The sequence below is a fragment of the Anas acuta genome, chromosome 3 (assembly GCF_963932015.1).
Source record: "Anas acuta chromosome 3, bAnaAcu1.1, whole genome shotgun sequence".
In the NCBI taxonomy this organism is placed as follows: domain Eukaryota; kingdom Metazoa; phylum Chordata; class Aves; order Anseriformes; family Anatidae; genus Anas; species Anas acuta.
In genome coordinates, this window is record NC_088981.1 from 41,337,012 (window position 1) to 41,357,578 (window position 20,567).

The window sequence follows — 20,567 nt, forward strand, 5'->3', positions numbered from 1 at the left end:
ACCCTGACTAGGAAGCAAACACCCAAAGGTTTTGAGCTGAGAGGTGTTACCCAACATGTGATCAGGATTGGGGTCACAAAATACTGCTTCTGTTTCCTTCCTTTTAAAGACTTTGGTGGCGCAGTCGGTGTTTCCTACTTCATTTAATGAAAGTCCAACTGCTGAGCTCCTGCCAGGAAAGTGGAGGCTATGGAAGGTTTGCTCCTGATTCCTCCTGCTTTGGTGGGAAGGAAGTTCTTGTAATGGTGAGGAATCATGGGTTCCAATTCCTGCTTTAAAGCCTATCACCGTGTCTTCTAGTGGCTGTTAGATAAAAATACAGGACCATGCCAGTGTTTACTGTGTGGAGCCCAGTACTGTGTCGCATCTCAGGGGAGTGCTTGCCAACAAAGATGTGGAATCTTACTCTGCATTTCTGGTGACAAAAAGCCTTTAACTCTTCTTAGCAGAAGAGTTAAACAAATGCAGTTGAGGGTACTTTGGAGGATGGAATGTGGGTCTCAATTCCTCCAGGGCTGGAAAGTGGATGGATTTGGGTTCTTTCCTTCCCATGCAAGTATTCTAGATAGCAGGGTGCTGCAGGAAAGCATGGTGTCACAACCGCTCTATTGGAAGAATACAGCCATGGTCAGTTACCTTCAAGAATGAGCAAAAACGCTTAACTGTGCAGAAGGGAACAGAAGGAGACAAAGGCTCCACACCTGCAGTCTTAGGTCAGCGTGGGTTAAGATGGGGCATTGTGTTCAAACCCATCACCATCCTGGTGATTTCCTCTAGGATTTCCTCTAGGCTAACTTTAGATGTTTGCTTGTTGCCTGATTCTCCCCTCACACTGAAAGAGGAGCCTTTGGTTTTGATTCTACCTGGGTGATCTAAAACTGATGTCTGAGACCTTTCTAGTGTGTAACCCCCTAAGTGGGCTGTAATTATCAAGAGATCAAAATTGCTAAGATCATCTTTCTAATTCTGTAAAGTATCTTAAAAACAAAACTAAAAAATGTTAACCTCAAGTCTCAGAGTTCTGATATATATCCAGAGACTGGAATGGTTTTCTAAATTTAAGGTGTGCTAACACATTACCTCCATCTTTTCTTCTCATTTAATTCTACTACCTTTTTTTATTGTGTAGTTTTCTGGATAGTAAAAAAAGGAACATTATTGCCTTGGAGATACAGTAGCAAGCACTTTAATTTTTGGAGACCTTCATGGTTTTCTGCATGGTCACATAGTAGTTCTCAGCTTAAGTTCACTGTCTAATAAAGGAGAGTGAAATGCAGATTGCATGAATTTTATAACATGTAGGTACAATGCACAATTTCTTTTCATCTGATGAAGGAATTACTATATAGACTAGATGACCTGCAAAACAATAATATTAAGGATTTCAAGCATCTCATATCCATGGGGGTTTCTATCCATAATTTAGGCATAGTGTGTAATAGGAGAATATTGATAAACTGTGATCAAGTTAAATTTCTAGTAATAAAAATTGGAGTGGGTTCAAGATGTTTTCTTATATTACAGCAATAGATTAATGGAAGCATGAAGATAAATTCTGAAACAAATTTTATTTTAAGAGCTATATATAGTATAGCCTTTTTAGGTTCTTGGATTTTAGTAGCCAATACTCTTCTTTTGGTACCTAATTATTTCTTTATCACAGATTACAAGTGCGTGATAAAATACAAAGTTGCAGATGGGTAATGTGATTATTAAGAGAACACAGGATTAACATCAGAAATCAATAAGATGTGTAGATTTAGATATACAAAGCAATCTGAAACACATCTGGTGCAGCTATTTGTATTTAAGAGCTTCGTAATTCAATGTTTTTATTACTTTGACTTGATTAGGTTTTTCTTTCTGTATTTCTTACAGCTGTGATATTATCCTGATAACAGTTGCTGGGATGAAACTCCTCCGTTCCTCATTCTGTAATCCTATTAATCAGTTTGTTACTTTGAGCTTTACTGTGATCTTCTTCCGATTTGACTATAGAGACATTTCAGAAAATTTCTTGCTGGATTTCTTCATGATGTCCATTGTGTTTCACAAGGCAAGTTTTCTAACTACTGTCATTTCTTTGGAAAAATGTATTTCATAGCTTTGATTTATCTTCTCAATGTCACTGTGCTGATCAATATGTGGTGGTATTTGTTAGAAATGATGCAGACATATATAGGCACAGATGATTGGTATTATAGAGGAGAAAAATCTGTAAGCTAAAACCAAGGTTTCAGTTAAATGTCTTCTGTTTTTGTGCAGTGTTTTGCATTTACTTTTTGTTCACATGTTGTTACAGAAGTTCATAACTATCATTTTCAAGAGCAAAATCCTCAATGAGTTGGAAAGAGCCTCTTGGGTCATTAGTGCAGGGCTGCCCTCCAGATCAATCGCCTGGGTGTTTTTTATCTATGTTTCCTTTGAATGCCTCTTGTATTCAACTCAACAACTTCCTCTGGGAAATTATTCCACTAGATAATCATCCTCAGGATAATAAATGTTTTCCTAATGTCAGACTTAACATTTTTCTTTTCCTAGTTTCTATGCGTTATCTTTGTAATGCTGCCCTTAACCTTAACCTCAAAGCTCCTTCCTCTTTCTCATTGTTAACCCTTGGCTAGTATAGAATGTTTTCTAGTTGCATTAACTTCCAAAACAAACAAACCAATAAAACCAAACCAACAACAAAAAAACACTTTCTGCATCATTTGGATCATATCCTGCCTTGATTGACTACCCATGCTGTTTCACTGGGAAAAGTAGATTTAACTGATACCTAGATAAAACATGAGAAAGTACTGAAGACTGGCCTGAAGCTTTTACCAATTCTTTCACATTTAGCTTTTAAACTCTCTGGTCCCTGATTGTTGTAACATACAATACGGTCCAGAGGTAATTCTGCTGAGGTGCTTTTTTTTCTTGTCCTTTGTTGTTGATTTTGTTTGGTGGGTTTCTTTCACTAAAATATTCCTGCTACAAGTGTGAGTATGACCCAGCTAACATGACTTCTTTTATGAGAGAAGAAAGGCACGGTTCCATATTGACTGTAGTATGTTCTGTGGGAGATGCCTATCAATGCGTAGATGTATTGAGCCCTTCTCTACAAGGAGCATCAGCTAACACTGCTGCTCCCACCCACACCAAGTTTCAGCCTTCCTGAGGAAAAGCCCAGTTTATTGGTGTTACGTTGGTGGTTCCCAGTCACTCAGGCAAAGTGCAAAGCAGAAATTAAGGCTTTCTCCTCACTTATTTCCGTGCTGCTGGAAGGGAGGAGGGAAGGACTAACAGTAAGGGTGTGAGTCATCATGGCCTTTTTTTTCTTGGGCCACTGTCCAGCAGCAGCTTCACCTTCTTAAAGCCTCCAATCCTCAGTCCTGTACTGTTGCTCTGCTGCACCACCTCTGTGCTGGGGTGAGAAGGCAGGGACTAAGGGATGAAGTGAGGAAGAAAAGGATCAAGAAGAGCTTCACAACCGTCTTTTAAGAAGCACTGCTTTAGGAAGAACCGCTCCCCACCACATACTATGTGATCCTAAAATAGGGTCAGAGTAACTTTTAAGCTTCTTACCTCTGAGGGAAGATGAGTAGTGAAAGGGATGCAGAACTTGTTTGTGTCGTGGCAGTTTTTCAAGTACTTGTTGCACTACTGTGTTCCCTAGGGAAAGGGTGTGTGTGCGTTTTTACCACCAAAGCAGGTTGTTGATTATGTGCTTCAACAGAAACCCTGTGTCCAGTTAACAACTTATATAGCCCTGAACCTAATTCTCCAAAAACCTCCTTAAGGAATCAAAAAATGAGCATCGAACTTGGAAGTTTCAGGATACATTAATTCTTTTGAAAATGTTGACCTTGTAAGCGTATCACAAAATACTGGTGTGAGCTATTATATATTTTTTGGAAGAGAGAGACGTAGAGGCTTTTCAGTGTTGGTCGGGTGGTTTTTTTTGGAGTTGCTTCGTTAGTCTGGATCTACTGTTCACTGTACAAAGGAAAGTTATAGCAATAGAAATGAGATAATGAAGGATGCATACCAAACTGAGTAGAGATGTGTGCTGGAATAACTGTTCTAATACAGGCTTTCAACCTAGTAGAGATGTGTTTTTAAAATGCAGTTTTAGCATTGATCTGTCATCTTCTCCATATCTCATTAAATCTGAAATTTTGCAGGTCATTAGTTCATCAAGTGGACTTTCCATGCTCCATTTTAAAAAAATGAAATTAAGTGGTTGAATTATTTATATTACAAAAGCACACGCACTGTTTCACAGTGATCATTAAAGCCAATCTGAAAAATAGCATAGCAGATGATAGCAATTAAAGTCCTATTAATTTCAAATCGTAAAGAACATATTTTCTTTACTGTAATTAAGGTCTGAGCCTTTATTAGCTCAATATTGTGGAACTTCTTAAAAGGATATGCTCACTTGGGGATAAAGATGATACGTGTATTCCATACTGTAGGCACTAAGCAAACTACATCCAGATCTGTACCTAAAAGCATTACAGGCCTTCACAAATTCTGTCCATCTGTAGTTCAGTCATTTTTATGTTTGAAGCTATTTTTAAAAAGATAAAGACAAGAACCAGAATAGTTTGTGTTGTCTTCACCTTTGGCTATGCAGAAGTTATCACACAATCATGGCTCTTATCTGCTTGCTTGTTGAAAGTGTCAACTTCCTACCATCAGAATTATGGAACCCTACAAGTGCTATACTTTAGTCATAGTGATGGCAATTTTTCAGCATGGTTACCCCGCAAAAAAAAAAAAAGATTTGCATGCTGTCAGAGCAATGCAGCAGTAAGCATTTATTTTCTTCTGCCAGAAACTGGAGAAAGTGTCTAAATTCAACAGACATTCACAACTGTGCTAGTGAATCTTGAAGCAGATTGTGTTGAATAAAACTCTGCTAATAATGTTGGCTGGGATATTTCTGAATATCTGATTGTGCTTCTCTCATTTTCCCCATTGTGCAGTTGATTTAATGTACTTTAGTAAAATCAGATGCTCCAAATGAGCATATTGCCCTCTGAAGAAGTTGAGGCATGGAAGTCCGAATCACGGCACTGAGATTATCCGTTTGCAAATATCCAAACCACCCACACTGGGGTGATAGAGAGAACAAGAGAGTCTATTCAGTTCTATTCCTGAGGCTTTTTTAACCAACATAAATTTTTGGTCTATTTTAACATGATTATTAATACCACATGATTAATTCACTTTTTTTTGGAACAGCTGTTCACGTTCTGACCAGTTTTCAGAATGTGAAAAATTAATGCTGGAAGTTCATTAGCCATATGTTGAGTATGCTATTTTGTCTTTCAAATTACTGAAGGAAGGGAGCAAGATAAACATTTAGAAAAGACTTTATTTTTAATAATGATTACAGCTTTCAAATCAAGTGGAACAAGACTTCTCAATCTTTCTTATTTCAGGACATTCCATGTAGCCACCCACCGTTTGTCTTGTTGGCTACAGCCTCGGATTCTCCTGTCTGAAATTCCCATTGTCTATAGTCTTTAAATCAGAGCTGAATGGCCTTTTTAAAAATGTGATAGTTCATTCAAAAACTGTATGTATACTCTATGGGAAATTGAACTGGATAATCAAGACAGTCTTCATGGTCTTCATGATTCCATGTAAACTTCTGATATAAGCCAGTTGTCCTCTTGGTCTTTTGAGGAGATGCTAGAGTATCAGTGCACAGGTTAATAAGTATGTTCATACTAGGTGAAACAGGAAAACCACGTGTAATTGCAAATATATTCTTCACAAGGCACATTGAAGATGGAATCTATACAGGGGCTTAGGAGGTTTCTTTGTAGGCACCTAACAGTAAGAACTTTTTTCTGTAGTAGGGTAGAAACCGTGGGAATATTAACCAGTTTGGGGGTATGGAAAGAATACACGGTTGTGCAACGGTGAAAAGATGGACCTTTCTTATAATGGTGAAAAGATGGATCTCTGATTTCTACGGAGGAAAAATTCTAACATACATAACACACACAAGAAGGAGAGCATATGAAGTGTGATATAACTCACCAAGTCCATCTTTCTTCAATGCAGTTTAAAAAATAATAAAAGGAATGTGCCCAGCACTGTCCTCCTTGGCAGCTGTGTGAGCTGCTTTTAAAGGATTTCTGGAATAACAGCTGTTGAAGTCAAGAATGAAGAGGTATTGTGAAGTGTGATTTAGAAATCAATGCAAATAATTTTAAAACAGCCAGGATATTGGTTTGGAACTGGTTAAGTTTTAACAGAAATGCCTAGGGCAAGGCTTGTCCCCAGCTCTCTTCTGTGTTCTAAAGATCCAGCTTTGCATTTCATCCAGTGCCATGCGCATCTTTTAACTCTTGTTGGTGAAGTGTGATACTGTCTTCCTGAACTACTTTTGGAGCCTTGATTGGTGCCAATGTTGATTTGAGGAAGCAAAGAGAGAAATGACTGGGGAGGAAAGAAGAGACATATCCACTTCTTTCTTTGTGATGTTTGTATCTGGCAGTGTACAAACTAAGGCCAACTCTCCCTCAGTTGTAATATCCAGGAGACAGTGTACATAGTTGCCTGTCTGCAATTTAAAAAAAAAAAAAAAAAAAAAAAAGCGTCTGGTTTACTTTTCTGCAGTTGCAGACTTCCTAGGCAAGGCTGACCATAGCAACAAGGAAATAGCAGCATCCCTCATGCCTGTGGATGGACACCTGCAAGAAGTAACAAAATGGTCCACTGAAAGAGTCACCATGTCTTAAAACAAGGTGGTACCCAAGGATCAGTCCATGCTGCTTCCCAGAAAATTAAGATTCACAAGCTTAGGCAAAGTGGACACCAGCAAGCTCTCAGATGGACTTAGATGTTCTTAAAACAGCTTAGGAATGTTGGGGTATTGCTACCAAAGTAGACGTCACTCTGCTGTTCGTAGTGGTCTGGCTGTATGGGTGAATCCTTTTCAAGGAAACATGCATAGGTGAGCAGTTTGAATCTTGAGCCTGTAGCATTATCTAACTTACCTGAATGGGGCCGCTGGGAAATCAACCTGTTTCCATTTTTCCTGCAGCTATATCTTTCTTAGAGCCATAGAAAAGATCTACATGCATGTAAATGGAAAAAAGTGATCCTTCTCCAGTAACACAGATGGAGAACTTCAAATTCTTGTCATCTTTTAATACAGAGGGAGAATCTCCATCAGCAGACAAAGAGTATTATAAGTTCTCTTGACTGGAGTGCCTCTTCCCTGCATTCGCTCTCTTACACGATCTAGTTGGTTAAAGAAACTGCCTGCATATTTCATGCTGTGCTACACAGATACCTTTTTGGCTTGATAAAATCATCTTGTCTAGTATTTCTTACCAGATTACCAGTACAAATGGGTGGAGCAGGTTTACAATCCACTTCGAAAATATTTGAGTTTCTTATACCTGTGCTACAGCCATTCACGTAGGCCAGCACTAGGTCTGCAGCACCCGTCTAGGCCTGGAGCAAGCTGATCATCTTGCCTCTTTCTTCTGTACTGTAATTGGATTTTATGTGCGTGACGGTGGGTTTCAGCATGCAGCTTCTTGGCTATTCGAGTTGAACTTCATGATACAGGGCTTCAAGGATGGAAATAGCTGCTGCAAGAACAGCATTTATGCCGAGATTGTAAATGCTGTTCTGATCCCCTCAATCTATAAGCATCTAAGCTGGCATTGCCCTTGCAATCAGTGTTGGTTGCCCTGTAAACTCTGTGTGGTTGCTTCTGGCGATCTCTGTGGGTGTTTTTGTTGTTGTTTTTTGCCTGTCTGCTCGCAACTCAGAGTAAACAGCAGCATGTTGGAGGTTCCTGTATGCCAGGCTGCAGTGAGTTGGTTCTTTTACCTGTAACTTTCATGTGTAGAGCACAAGTAAGATGACGTACCTGTTGAATTCTGCACTTCAGAATATCAGTTTTTGACAAATCCATTCAACTTCCTTTAAACCCCAGAGAAGGAGCCACGCCAAGCTTACACGCTCATCTGTTACACCCATCCTGAAGGGAATGGTAAGACCCACTGCCATTAACCCTCTAATGTATAGGAATATATCTCTTTCAGTGCCTTGTATGCTACTGGCACGCAGTCTAATGGCCTCTTAATTTGTGTGTGTGGATGAACTAATTAGCAATACTAAAATATGAAATCACCTTATATTTTCTGATAGTCAAATCCACTGAGGGCTCTGAATTTGTCTTCATGCATAAGGCAAAATAATCAAAGAACCAGAGCTTGTTAAATTTGCCTTCATTAACACTGAATTCATTTGCCTAAATACTGTTACCCCTGCTGAGCTCACTTAAGAATACAATTTCCCTGTCTGATGTTTCTTCTTCCTTCCCAGAATACATTTTCCAGCTAATAAGGAATCCATTTTTTTATTCACTTTGTATTTTATACAAACTTTTCTCTTTCTGTATGCTTCTTTTGCCATAGTATCCAATGTCACATATTTATGAAAGATCATCTGAATGTCAAAGTAACTCTAGCTAAGACGCCGTCTTGTAGCAACCTGCCAGACGTGTTGATCAGGCTTAACTCTGTAAGAGCTCAACATCTACAGCACAGTCCCTTGGACAGGGAAGAAATAATGCATGTCATCTTATTTTCCTTCATTTTATGAGAAAGCACTGCCAAGTGCATTGACCTTCTTAGTGCTTTGTTAAGGTAATTAACCTTTGCGGCAATAAAACTCTTGGTTTGTCTGAGTGTTCCAGTGGATTTAGGTGCTACTTATAAGTCAAAAGCCTCACTCTTTTTTCTGTCTCCTTCTGATTTTCCATCCTACTCTAAATCTGATGTTTCACTTCAAAGCTTCTGGCATTAAGTTGTTAATTCGTATTTTAATCCATTTCTTGCCATCCAGGCATACTGAAATCCAGTGTCTTAATCAGCTGCACCTTCTTTGCTCACAGCTGTTTCCTCAACTTTTGATATCTGGTATATAAACCCGGTTAAGACACTTTCTGCTGAGTAAAATACCCAAGGCTATATCTGATATTTGACAGGATAATCCCAGTGGTATTTTCTGTAGACTCCTTAACTCTCTTGAGCATTGTACAGTTCATGTTTCCTTTGAATATTGGAGAAGTGGTTTAATTGATTTTTCATTCAGTGTTCTGTCACTGACCTCTTTGTTAGCCTGTACTCCCCAGTGCTATTCCCCAGTTTAATTTTCTCTCCTTTTTTATTTTTTTGGTGTGTTTTTCTTTTAGATTAGGACAAACAGTCTCGGGTGCAGGAGGATGTACACCTGCTCCCTGGATCTGTCTGGCTCACTACATATTGAGGACAATACTCATTTACATTCATGCTGTTAGAGCCTTGTGCTGTATCTGTTGATGCAAGCACTGAGAGAGAAATCTTGAGTATCTGGTGCTTCAACACACAACTCTGTGCATTTTTATGTCTACCTTATCTAAAGGAAATCTCTAGAAAGTTGCAGCCGTGCCTGTGAAGGCTTCACTGAAAAAGCTGGATTGGTACAGCTCCTGGCTGATTTACTTCACTTGTTCAGTCCTCTGCAAATTAAGCTGATCTGTGATCTTGTCCTTTTTGCCCATCTTGGGAAATAGGGGAGATGGTTTCTTTTAGTACCACAATCTCCTTCCCTGGGCTTTTGCTGTCAGCTGACAATGTTGGAAGCAGCAGCCTCTGCCATGAGCATATCCAGGGCTGGTATGTTTTATCATCTTCATATTGTCATAATCCTCATCATATTTATGCCTGATGTTTAACATTTAACTTAAAATTTAAGGCTTCGGAGACTTGTTACTCCACCTGTTTAAAACATACCTGTTTTGTATACCATTGATGCTAGGTGCTGAACACTGTGTTTCAGGAGTATAATCCTACAAGATTTGGTATCGGAGCCTTGGGCTGATTGTAATTTCATCCTCTTATATATGTTGCATTAGACAACGATGTTGAAATTCCACAATATAAAGGCTTGTAAAATGTAAGCAGAAGCAAATAAAGACAGTCTGGAAAGAATTTGTCATAGATTCAAACTTAGCTCTATTCAAATACACCAATAAAATGTCATAATGATTTATGCACAAGCATTAACAAGATTTAATATTTCTAGTAAATCTTGTTTTTTAGGATTTTGTAGGTGAAAAGTGTTTCAAATAGCATTAAATAAAAACTAGAAAGTCAATGATCTGCAAAGCAAACCCACAAACTAGAATAAAATTATTTCACCCAAGTTTAATTTCATATCCATTAACATGTGCATACTTATAATGTTTCAATTTTAATATATCTTAAATTTTATTGACATAAATATGCATATAAATGCAAATAAAGAAAATGTACCAGTAGATATCAGAATTTACTTCCAAGACTACTCCACCTACCAACTGACTGGAATTAGCTTAACGTGAAAAATTAAATGCCTGTGTCGTAGTTCCCCCCCACTCGCACCCAGCCCTCAGTATCTGAATATCTTAGTTCAAGGCTCAAGTTCTTAGGATCTAAACAGGAATATAAAGAAATAACTTTTCAAAGTGATGAATAATTGTTTTTTTTTTCTCTCATTTTTGTGTTGCACACAGCGCATGGAGCCATATGTGTATGACAGTTATTTTTGTTTAAAACCAATGTGTGCATATACTTCTTTAAAACACAGCAAAATTCAAGCTTAGCAAGAAAATTTTAATGTTTATGCATTATTTAGTCCCAGTATTGCCAAGGAGTCTGCCCACACAGAGTCCTAACAGATGCTAGACAGATAGACAGGCTGCCAAAGGCTGAAGGCATTGCATAGTCTCCATCTCACATTCAGTGTCTTATAAATTCAACTGTTAATCTCTGTCTATATCATTGAGATATAACAAGCTGGGAAAAGGAGATGTCATTTTAGAGGTGTTTCCGACTCCCAAATCTTTTTTTTTAATATTAATTTCAAGTCACGTTCCTAATTAGTGGTATTATTTAAATTTGGTTAAGAAAGAATAACTAGATTTAAAAGAAATCCTTAAAAAATTAGTCTTTGCTTCTACTTTTTGTATAGACACATAGAAAACTAGTTTATGCACCAGCATTCTGTAGAGGCATCAGAACCCACAGAAGACTTAAGGATGATTAAGATGATAAAATGTATTGTCCGTATAAAATAAATATAAAAGGAAGATGCGTATTCTGCATTTTCACTTGACAGTAGTAAGAAAGTGGTAGTTTAAATTCACTAAGTATACTGATAATTTAAACTCTTTATCAAAGACTTAAAAACTGTTTAGAGTGCAAAACTGTCATATGAGTAGAGGTATCTAGGAACATTAGAACTTTATACCCTAAAAAAATATATCATTTTTCTGCTTAATGAACCGTAGAAAATACGAAGTTCTAAGAAAGTGTAATATAAATATTCACTGATAAATCATTCTAAATTGGGATGTAGAGGTCTCAAAGAAAAATTAGTATTTTATATGTGTTTAAGGAGGTTATGAAGATGGGAAAAACTTGGCACAGATTTTTTTTAATGTTTTCCCTTCAAATTGGAAGCTTCCCCCTTTTGTAACTAGCACTGTTTGAAAATATACTTTACATCTATCAAGAACAAGTTATTACCCTCATTCAGAACAAAACTTTACTGAGCATAAATTTCATGCTTCACAGAACCACAGAATGGTTGAGGCTATAAGGTATTCTGAAGTTTGTCTTGTTCAACCCAGCTGCTTAAAAGTAGGTTCAGCTACAGTAGATTGCTCAGAGCTGTGTCCAGCTGAGTTTTGAATATTTCCAAGGTTGCACTGCTTCTCTTGGCAACCTGTTCTAATGCTCAGCCACCCTCACAGTGGAAAGTCTTCACAAGTTCCATTTCCTATATCTCAGTTTGTGCCTGCTGCCTGTTGGTCCTGTCACGGGCATCACTGAGAGGAGTATGGCTCCACCTTCTTTAGTCCCCTGCATCATACATTTATGCACATTGGTAAGATCCTTCACAAGGATCCTTATTTTCTTGAGGCTAACCAATCCCAGCTCTCTTAGCCTGTTCTCATACGTGATATCCTCCAGTCCCATAATCATCTTCAGGGCCCTTCACTGAACACAACCCAGTAGGTCCATGTCTGTCTTGTACTGGGGAGCCCAGAAGTGGGCACAGCACTCCAGATATGGTCTCACCAGTGTTGAATAGAGGGTGAAATGGTTGCCTTCCTCAACCTGTGACACCACTCATCCCTGGGTTGTTATCTGCAAAGGGATTCCTAAAGTCATCCTAGTAAAGACCAAAGCGAAGACGACACTGAGTACCTTGTTCTTTACCAGGTCCCCTGCCCCATTCAGCAGTGGGTCCATGCTTTCCCTGGTCTTCCTGTTACTGCTGATAGCCGTGTAGAAATCCTTCCTGTTGCCCTTTTACCATCCTCACTCAATTCAACTCCAGATGGGTTTGGCTTTCCTAACCCTTTCTAATTTTAATTGGTTCTGACAATTTAAAAGGTGTTGAAGGCTTTCCTCTTATACATGTACTAATGTCTTATGATTACTGAAGACCAAAATGCGGCTAGTCATTCACTTATTTCAACTACAGCTGTTTCTGAGGATTAGCTTCCTTGTATTTATGTAGGCAAACTTTAGCAGCTTCTGTTTTTCTGTGAGTAAAGCCATAGCACTTTGTCGATCCTTGGAGTTCCTGTATCAGAAAGAGAAGAAAATATGTAGTGAATTGGCTAAAACTGCTAAGGAGCAATATTTTTTCATATGTTTCTAGGAGAAAGAAAAAAAGGGAGAGAAAGTAAACGCAAATCCTGTCTTCCTAAATCTCTGTGCTGTAGTCTCTATATGACATTACCTTCAGTAAGTATATTTAGATATGTAAAATGGTGATGGCAAGTTTCCTTTAAGGTGTTTTGCAGAGCATGCCCTGGCAACGGTAGTTTAAGAAGTACTAGAGGCACTTGACAACTCTTAATGAAAGCAATAGCTTGAAAATCACACATTTCCAGGCCCTTAGGTGCAGTGTCACAAGGCTCTCAAAAACCAAGAAAGGTTCACTCGAGTGTTCTTACATGCACGTTCTTGCGAATGAAAACAAGCTCCGTTGCCTGTTTTGTAGAAGCAGTAGCTCAGAGGCAAATGCTGAAGGAAACAACAGCAAGTTCAAGCAGTGGTGAATGTAGAAATAGTAGGGCTTGCTGCAAGCAGCGGGGAGTTTAGGCTCCATGGCCTATTTTGCAAGAATTTGTAAATATTAAAGAACGATGAAAATGATGTAATGGAACAAGAAGCCAGGAGGGTCTCCTCCTGGATTTGGTTTCCTAGCAAATGCAAAACCTGCATTTTATTTGAGGTTTGAAAACCTTTTGATGAACCCTGAGCTTTGAGCACAGCTGGGGTGATTTATGACTTTGTGATTTCGATCTGTAGTGGGCAGAACTGTGCTGGGTTATGCAGCAGTTCTGAATTTTTGAGGTTTCACTTCAGTCATTAGCTTTTTCAGCCCTTCACTTAAATTGTTAGTGGATATAACTTTTCTCCCAGCTGTTCATTCAGACATTTCAGATAAATAAAAATGAAACAATGCAAAGCAATCCTCCAGCCTCCTAAACAAGGTTCAAATAAATAGGAGTCAGTTCTAGTTTCAGTTCGGTTTTACTTGCCCACTTTATCTGATGTTGTAGTTTTTGAGTCACATGTAATATTTTTGAGAAAACAAAGTTGACAATGAATTTCTCATAGTTAAATTAAGCAGGGGTAACCAGGCAGTGCCTTGAAGAGATCATGCAGCTAGTTTTTATCTGAGCTTTGGTGGTTTTAAATAATATGCTTGTGCAGAGTTAACAGAAACTGTATTTTTGCATATTTTACCTACTTTGAGTTGTGCCAAAGCACAGAATACAGGAGAAGCACTGCGTCCACTGCAATTGGAAGGTTTACCAGTTAAAACTGGAGTGTGCTCTGCCTGTGCAATCGTTTGGTGACACAAAGACCAAAACATTTTAATGCTATTAGTCATTCTGGGCCACCCTCCCAGTTCATTTGCGACTATTTACAACAGAATTGGTAGGGAAGCTCAGGGAAACATCTTGTAAGTGCGTTACTGATGTGGATACAGATGGTCAAGCATTACGTTGGGGGTGGAAACTTAGAGGCAGATGAAATGAGTTAACCAGTGAAGGTGCATCCTCGCTGGCTGTCAACACGGTAGTGAATAAATTGTGCTTAGGACCAGGTTGTGCTGCTGAGGCAGCTGTCATGGAGAAGCTTGTGTCCGTGCTAGTCAACTCTCCCAGCTTGTGTGCAGGTGGAGGTACAGAGCTGCCAACTGGATGTGGGCCATGGAGGAGTTTCATTCCAAACCGTGCCTGGGAATTGCTTGAAGAGTGCTGGCTGGACTGTCCCAAAACCTTGCTTAGGGACCTTTCTACCAGTTTAAGAATGTACACAATACCCATGTCTGGGTGTGTTGCCTGGAAGTGTTTAATATACCAGTATTGACATATCTTCAGTGTCTTTCGGGATACTGGCAATGTATTATTTTTCATTAACTCAGTTAGATTTATTACGAGAAATTCAGTGTGTATTTGCTATGCAAGCATGAAATATTGCATGTACTCCTGGTTCATTCTCAACTTGTGTGTGTCTTGAGCACTAATGACTATTGATGGCCAAATCTTTCCCAACAGCGTGTCAGGAACTCGCGCTGCAATATGAATCTGATAGCCCAGTGCAGGCAAGACAAAAGATCTGTTCTGGCCTGATGCCAAGAGAGCTGGCAGAAAAGAAAAATGTATTCCAGGAAATAAGAACGCATCATTCTTGAATCAGAAGCTGCTAGTTGCAGCACCGAGCATATTTTATAGGAAGCAAAAGCAAATTCACTGTTTTCCAATTTGTCCAGTGCCACGATAAAAAATCACGTTAGTGCAGCATGTTTATGGTAGGATGGTTTGATCTTGAAAATGCAGCTACAATTCATGGTTAATGCCAAGCATATGCTCAGACAGTGATAGCATCTCCTACTGATTCAACAAATAAAATTCTTGTGTTTGTGAGAAATGTGCCTAGTTTCCATGTGCAGAGCCACATGCATCACACTTCGAGCTTCCTTTTTTTTCTATATCCACTTTCTCCTGGGGTCTCGTCTGTAATACGCGAGTCTCTTCCTGGCAATGTGATATATGCAGCAAAAATCAGAACCTGTTGTCCTACTTCAAAGTAGTAGGAAACATGTTTTCCCAATGAAAACAGACATGTTTTTGCAGAGAGGTAATCTGGACCTCAGTATGGTGGTTAGGAATATACCTAATTGTAAGTGTGAATTTCAAATGAAGAATAGATTTTTGTACCTTACTAAAGTAAGGCTGGAATGCCAATGAAAGATAACGCAATATAAGCTATCTCACATTCATTCTGCTGCACAGTTTTAAAAGATGTGTTATTTTCAGATATTATTAGTTAAAATTCACCTCAGTGCCTAAAATGTCACTTTTTTTTTTTTTTTTTCCAGCTCTGGGACCTACTGCAAAAGTTACAGTTCATCATGACGTACATCGCTCCCTGGCAGATTGCGTGGGGGTCGTCGTTCCATGTTTTTGCTCAGCTCTTTGCAATACCTCATATCCTTTATAAATTTATTCTTCTTTATTCTCAAATTCCTTTTCATGTATATAATTTAGCTACAGTGTTCAAACAAGGTGTGAAGTTTCCAGGTAACTTGTATTTTAAAATGCGAAAATGCTTAAATCACCTCCTGGGGAATCTAGCTTTCTCTGTTTTTTGACTGTATGGGATTTGAAACCGGGAAACCAAGTTCTGACTCAGACTGCTTTATTTATGCTTGCCCACTTCTCACCTAGTCACATACTTCGACAGTTCACAGCACCGACTTCTGACACGTCTGGAAAGAAATGGTATGGCTGGCATACTCCCTTCAGCTTGGGTAGACTTTTATGTATACAGAAGCTGGTTTTGTAAAGTGTTGGGCATACTGCTGATTGAGCTCTAAAATATTAAGTACTTCCTTAGTTGCTTCCAGTTAGTATCTCAGATACAAATTCATGTCAGTGAGCTAATTCCTGTTGCAACTGTCCTGATTTATTTACTTATTGCGTTTCAGAAGCTGGATTTTACTATTTCAGTGTATGTTTTTCACTGTGGGACTGAAAAGCACTCTCCTTTTTTACATTTTTTTACATTTCCACTGTTTTGTAAGTATGTTCATCAATGCTAAAATACTTCAGAAAATGTTTCAGTGCCCTTTCCAGGGCTATGACCGTTGTCACAGAGAAAATTTTCTGAACAAAAACATCTCACTTTAAGGTCTAATTCAGTTAGAATATTGATGTAACATGGGAAAATGACTATTTAAAAAAAAAACAAAAACACTTAAATTTGATCAGTTAAATTTTATTGGTATGTAAACCATTTTCAGAGACAAGCTTTTCATTTCTTCCTTCCCTTCCAACCAAAATTGTGGAAAAAGAGTTGGGTACTTTTAGTTCAGATGTACTGAAGAATTTACTTTGTGCTGCTTATTAGATATATAAGTTTAAGCCTTTGTCCCTTTCATCTCACAGAGAGTATATTTTTTTCCCCCTCAGGTGATTTTTTTCCCCTTTGCTCTTTGCTGTGATATAGTGAATTATATGCTGCATTGAGTAGCTATGCTTTTGTTTAGAGTTAGGAAATATAAATGGGAGTCTTGAACAGAGAGAAGTGAAGCCAGAACAACTCCCAAAAGGAAAGCTTTAAATTGGCTATTTACAAGAGGAAAACACTTTAAAAAGTTTTGATCCATCAGAACACTTGGAGTGATTTGTAGCAAATTTACGGAATTTCACAACAGAAAATTGGTTTTCATCTCCGTTGTAGGTATGAATTGCAGGAATGTACATATAACGTTATTTAGCAAAACATCTAAGAACTAAGATTATATTTCAACAAGTTTCCCTTTGGTCATATATTTTGTGCGGTGATAACTTTACTCTTGATGAAAGTACCAATTAAGCTTTGCAAAATGGAAAGCAGTTAACTAAGCAGGATTCAGTTTATGTACACAGTTATTACCGAAGTGATCTTGACTAGCTTTCTATTATTTATATTTACAATCTCCTTTGTAAATGCAAATCTGTCTTTCAAGGCAATGTTGCAATTAAGATACTGGTTAAATGTAAAAGTTACCATTCCCACAACAACAATAACTCTGCCTTTCTGCACAGTATTTTTATTTGTTGTTACCATAACCCTGCAGACGGTACTAATGAATAAGCATTGCAGTTTGCAGAGGTACTAAGCCTACCATTTCTTTGCAGAGTTAATTATTTGTGGCTCTTAATGGCCTAGATCACTTCTGCAAACAGGACATCAATTTTTAAACTTCAAAGTGCCTCGGTGAGCTTTTGCCATAGAGCTCAGTGATACGAGAAGTTCCTCTCACTTTAGTGCATTTAATTCAGGCGTGCAGGGTACAAAGGGCAACACACCTGGAGCTTTGCCTGGGGGAGGTTGTGGAGTCTCCACCATTAGAGACGTTCAGGAATTCAGACAAACATCTGTCAGGAGACATACATGTTTGGCTGTGGCCACTAGATGGTCTAGGTGACCCCTTAAAGTCCCTCCTAATCCTGTGGTTCTGTGAGCCGAAACACCGGGAACAGGAATAGGCTTCTGGCTGGAGGAGAGAGCTGCTGCTTCACTTCCCAATGCTTAAATGGGTAAGATGAGGCTATGTGTCTGTACCCCTTAAATTGTTAGCATACTGAAAAAGTCAGTCTAGTTTGTAGTCAAAGGAATACCTAATAAATGAACAGTCAGATTTGGAAGAAAAAAAAAGTGCTTGTAGTTCAGATTATTCTGTTTATAAGAGTTTCTGCTTTGGCTGTTTCAGGCTTACAGCTCTAGCATCAGGAAAGGAAGCCCTTTGAAACTTGGTTGTCCCGCTCTCTTAAGTGATCTTGTGCCTGGTAGTGACCAAATGTCTCGGCCCCTAGTAATGGCAATTAAAAATGTGGGTTTGAGGCATCAGAGTGTTTGGGCTGGGTTTATCCCACAGTTTTGTATTGAAAAAAGGGGGTGGAAGATGTTGAAAACATCAACCTTTCCAGCCGCTTGTTTTGAAGCTAATTTGAATTCAAACAGATTGTTAAATAATACGTAATCTTCAAACGGAACATTTTATTTCACGCTGAACGGTTTTTAGGTAATTCTCAAAATATGATTTTGGCCACCTTAGAAAAGAAAACCCATTATTCTCAAAGAAACAAGTTCTGCTTCTACAGCGTATAACATAACAAAGATGGCACGCAGGAGAACCGTCTTGGGACGTAGAACAGGAAAGTATGCCTGTATCTTTTTGGCAGTTATGTATATACATCTGTATACACCGTGTATATACATCTGTATGCCACTGTACACATCAGCTGTAGGTAGGTTGGCCTGGTGCTGCTACTTGTTCCTGTGATATGCTTACATACATGAAACACTTTATTAAAACCACTCTTCACGAGTCTAATGGGAAATGGCTTCCAACTTGCATACAGCAGAGCATTATGTCTTTCAGCAAAAATAAAAATGTTGCTACTGCTTATGCCTTTAACACAAGCAGTTCACAGGGGAGTCCTAAATGTCTTAACTCATGATGGTGGCAGTTTTAAAATCAATAATGGCATTAGAACCCTCTTAAGAAAACTTGATTTACTGTCCTTATCTGTCCTCCTTACTCTTTTTGTCTCTTCAGCTTCAATGCCTCCTTCCCTTATCTGACACTTGTAAATACTTGTTCATCTTTTACAGCCAATGGTGGTTATGACTGCAGCATAACGTGACAGTTTAACTTTTGATGCACTTGCTTCCTGCTCTGTGCTCTCTGTTGCTTTTTGAACTTTAGACTCTGAGGGCAGCTCATTTTGCAAGTTCGCTAATGCACAAAGACACCATTCAGGACCACTCTCTTTTAATACGTTTGAGGGATTCGAGAGATATCTCTTGGCAAATATTTGTTTCTAGATTTTGCAAATTACTTTGAAAGCATGGCTAGTGAGCTGTTTTATGGAAATAGTGTGCTGCAAATGATGCTACACGTGTAAAGATAATTATTGTAAAGTCTCAGACTGTGGGACACACATTATTAGAACAGAGTAAGCTAAAGAACTGTGGGTACTGTGTGATTTGACAGTAATTTTAGTCTGAGATGCAATTAATTGCAGTACTTTGATCATTGCTCCTTTGTCCTTGGCATTTTTATTTAGTACTTTCTTCCCAAGAGAAGCATAAGGAAGGACAACTGGTCTCTAATGCCAACTTGGAAACTATTTTCCCAAGCTTTTATGGTCCCGGTATGATTTAAAGCAGAGTTGATCCCTAACATTTAATTTGCCTATTTGTGTGTATGTATGTTTCTGTTTTTAAATCACGTTCCTTTTAACATGCATGTTTTTCTATATCCTTGTCTATCTTCTAAGATGCTTTCCAGCAGCCTGGAATAGGAATTTACATTTAAAGTAAGCCATGAATTCAGGCATTCATGATGGTGTTTGGGTGATGCTTTTTATTCCCCTACCCTCACATTCTCATTTTGTATATGTTTTAAAAAGCATGAAATGCAGAACACTTTTACACTTTTTTTTTTTTTAACCTTCCAGTCAGCATGGAGTATAAAATGGTTGGTAAAAACTAACCTGAAAGCATAATTTTGAGGTAGCAGGTTGTATTGTATAGGCATAGTTATTTCTCTGTACACTAGGTAATCATAGAATAAGCAGAAACTCACAGAAGGCAATGCTGGGTTCACTGGAAGCAAGACTAATGCGCAGAACTAAGAATTTCCAAGAAAATTAATATTAGTGATTTTTTGTGTGTGTGTGTGAATTAAACCCTTTCTGTCAGGCCTCTCGAAAACCATTTTGTGTTGAAGATATGCTTGGTTGCTGGAAAAGGGCACTTCACTGCTCTGGCTACAGTCTGGATCTGTCCTCAGGCAGAGATTAGACAGTCACCCTGCTAATACCATACTCTGTTCAGACATGTCACCTCCATTACAGCTGTGTAGCACTGAAAAGCCACGGATTACATGCTGGTAATTGGCAATTTGGCACTGCCTGCCTTCATTTCCTCTCCTTCCTCCACCTCTTTGGTAAAATAAACAATAAAAAGGCAAAAATGGTTCGAAGAGCTGCCTCAACAATGTTTTGATAGTATGATGAAATCATTTGTGTTACCTTAACTTGCAGTTTTCAGACTCTGCTATGCTTTTTTTCCAAACTCTGGCCACTTCAGTCTTTTCTACTCCGCTGAGTCCATTTCTTGGTAGTGTCATCTTTATCGCATCATATGCAAGACCGATCAAGTTCTGGGAGAAAAACTACAAGTAAGACTATTCAAAAGTTTTCTACACTTGTTATTTTTAAAGGTTTTGCTCTCATTAATTTCATTTGTGGAGATATTTTTCTTTCCAAAAATATTCCTTAAATTGTTGTAGGCCTTGAGAGGTTAACCTTTGATCTTGATCCTGGTGCTTTACGATTTCATGGTTATTTAGTTATTTCTGAATGTGTATTTAAACAATTATCAGCGCGCTACAGATGAGGTGTCATGTTGCATTTGTTGTGCAGGCATACA

At 38.5% G+C, this 20,567-nt stretch overlaps 1 protein-coding gene across 1 annotated transcript in view; it reads left to right on the top strand.

The window, feature by feature from the left end:
* Positions 1-20,567, top strand: part of PCNX2 (pecanex 2) — a 151,908-nt gene that overhangs the window by 82,356 nt on the left and 48,985 nt on the right. The window contains exons 21-23 of the mRNA XM_068676779.1: positions 1,879-2,056; positions 15,460-15,570; positions 20,189-20,316. Of these exons, the coding sequence (XP_068532880.1) occupies positions 1,879-2,056; positions 15,460-15,570; positions 20,189-20,316 (417 nt within the window). The remainder of the gene's footprint in view (positions 1-1,878; positions 2,057-15,459; positions 15,571-20,188; positions 20,317-20,567) is intronic.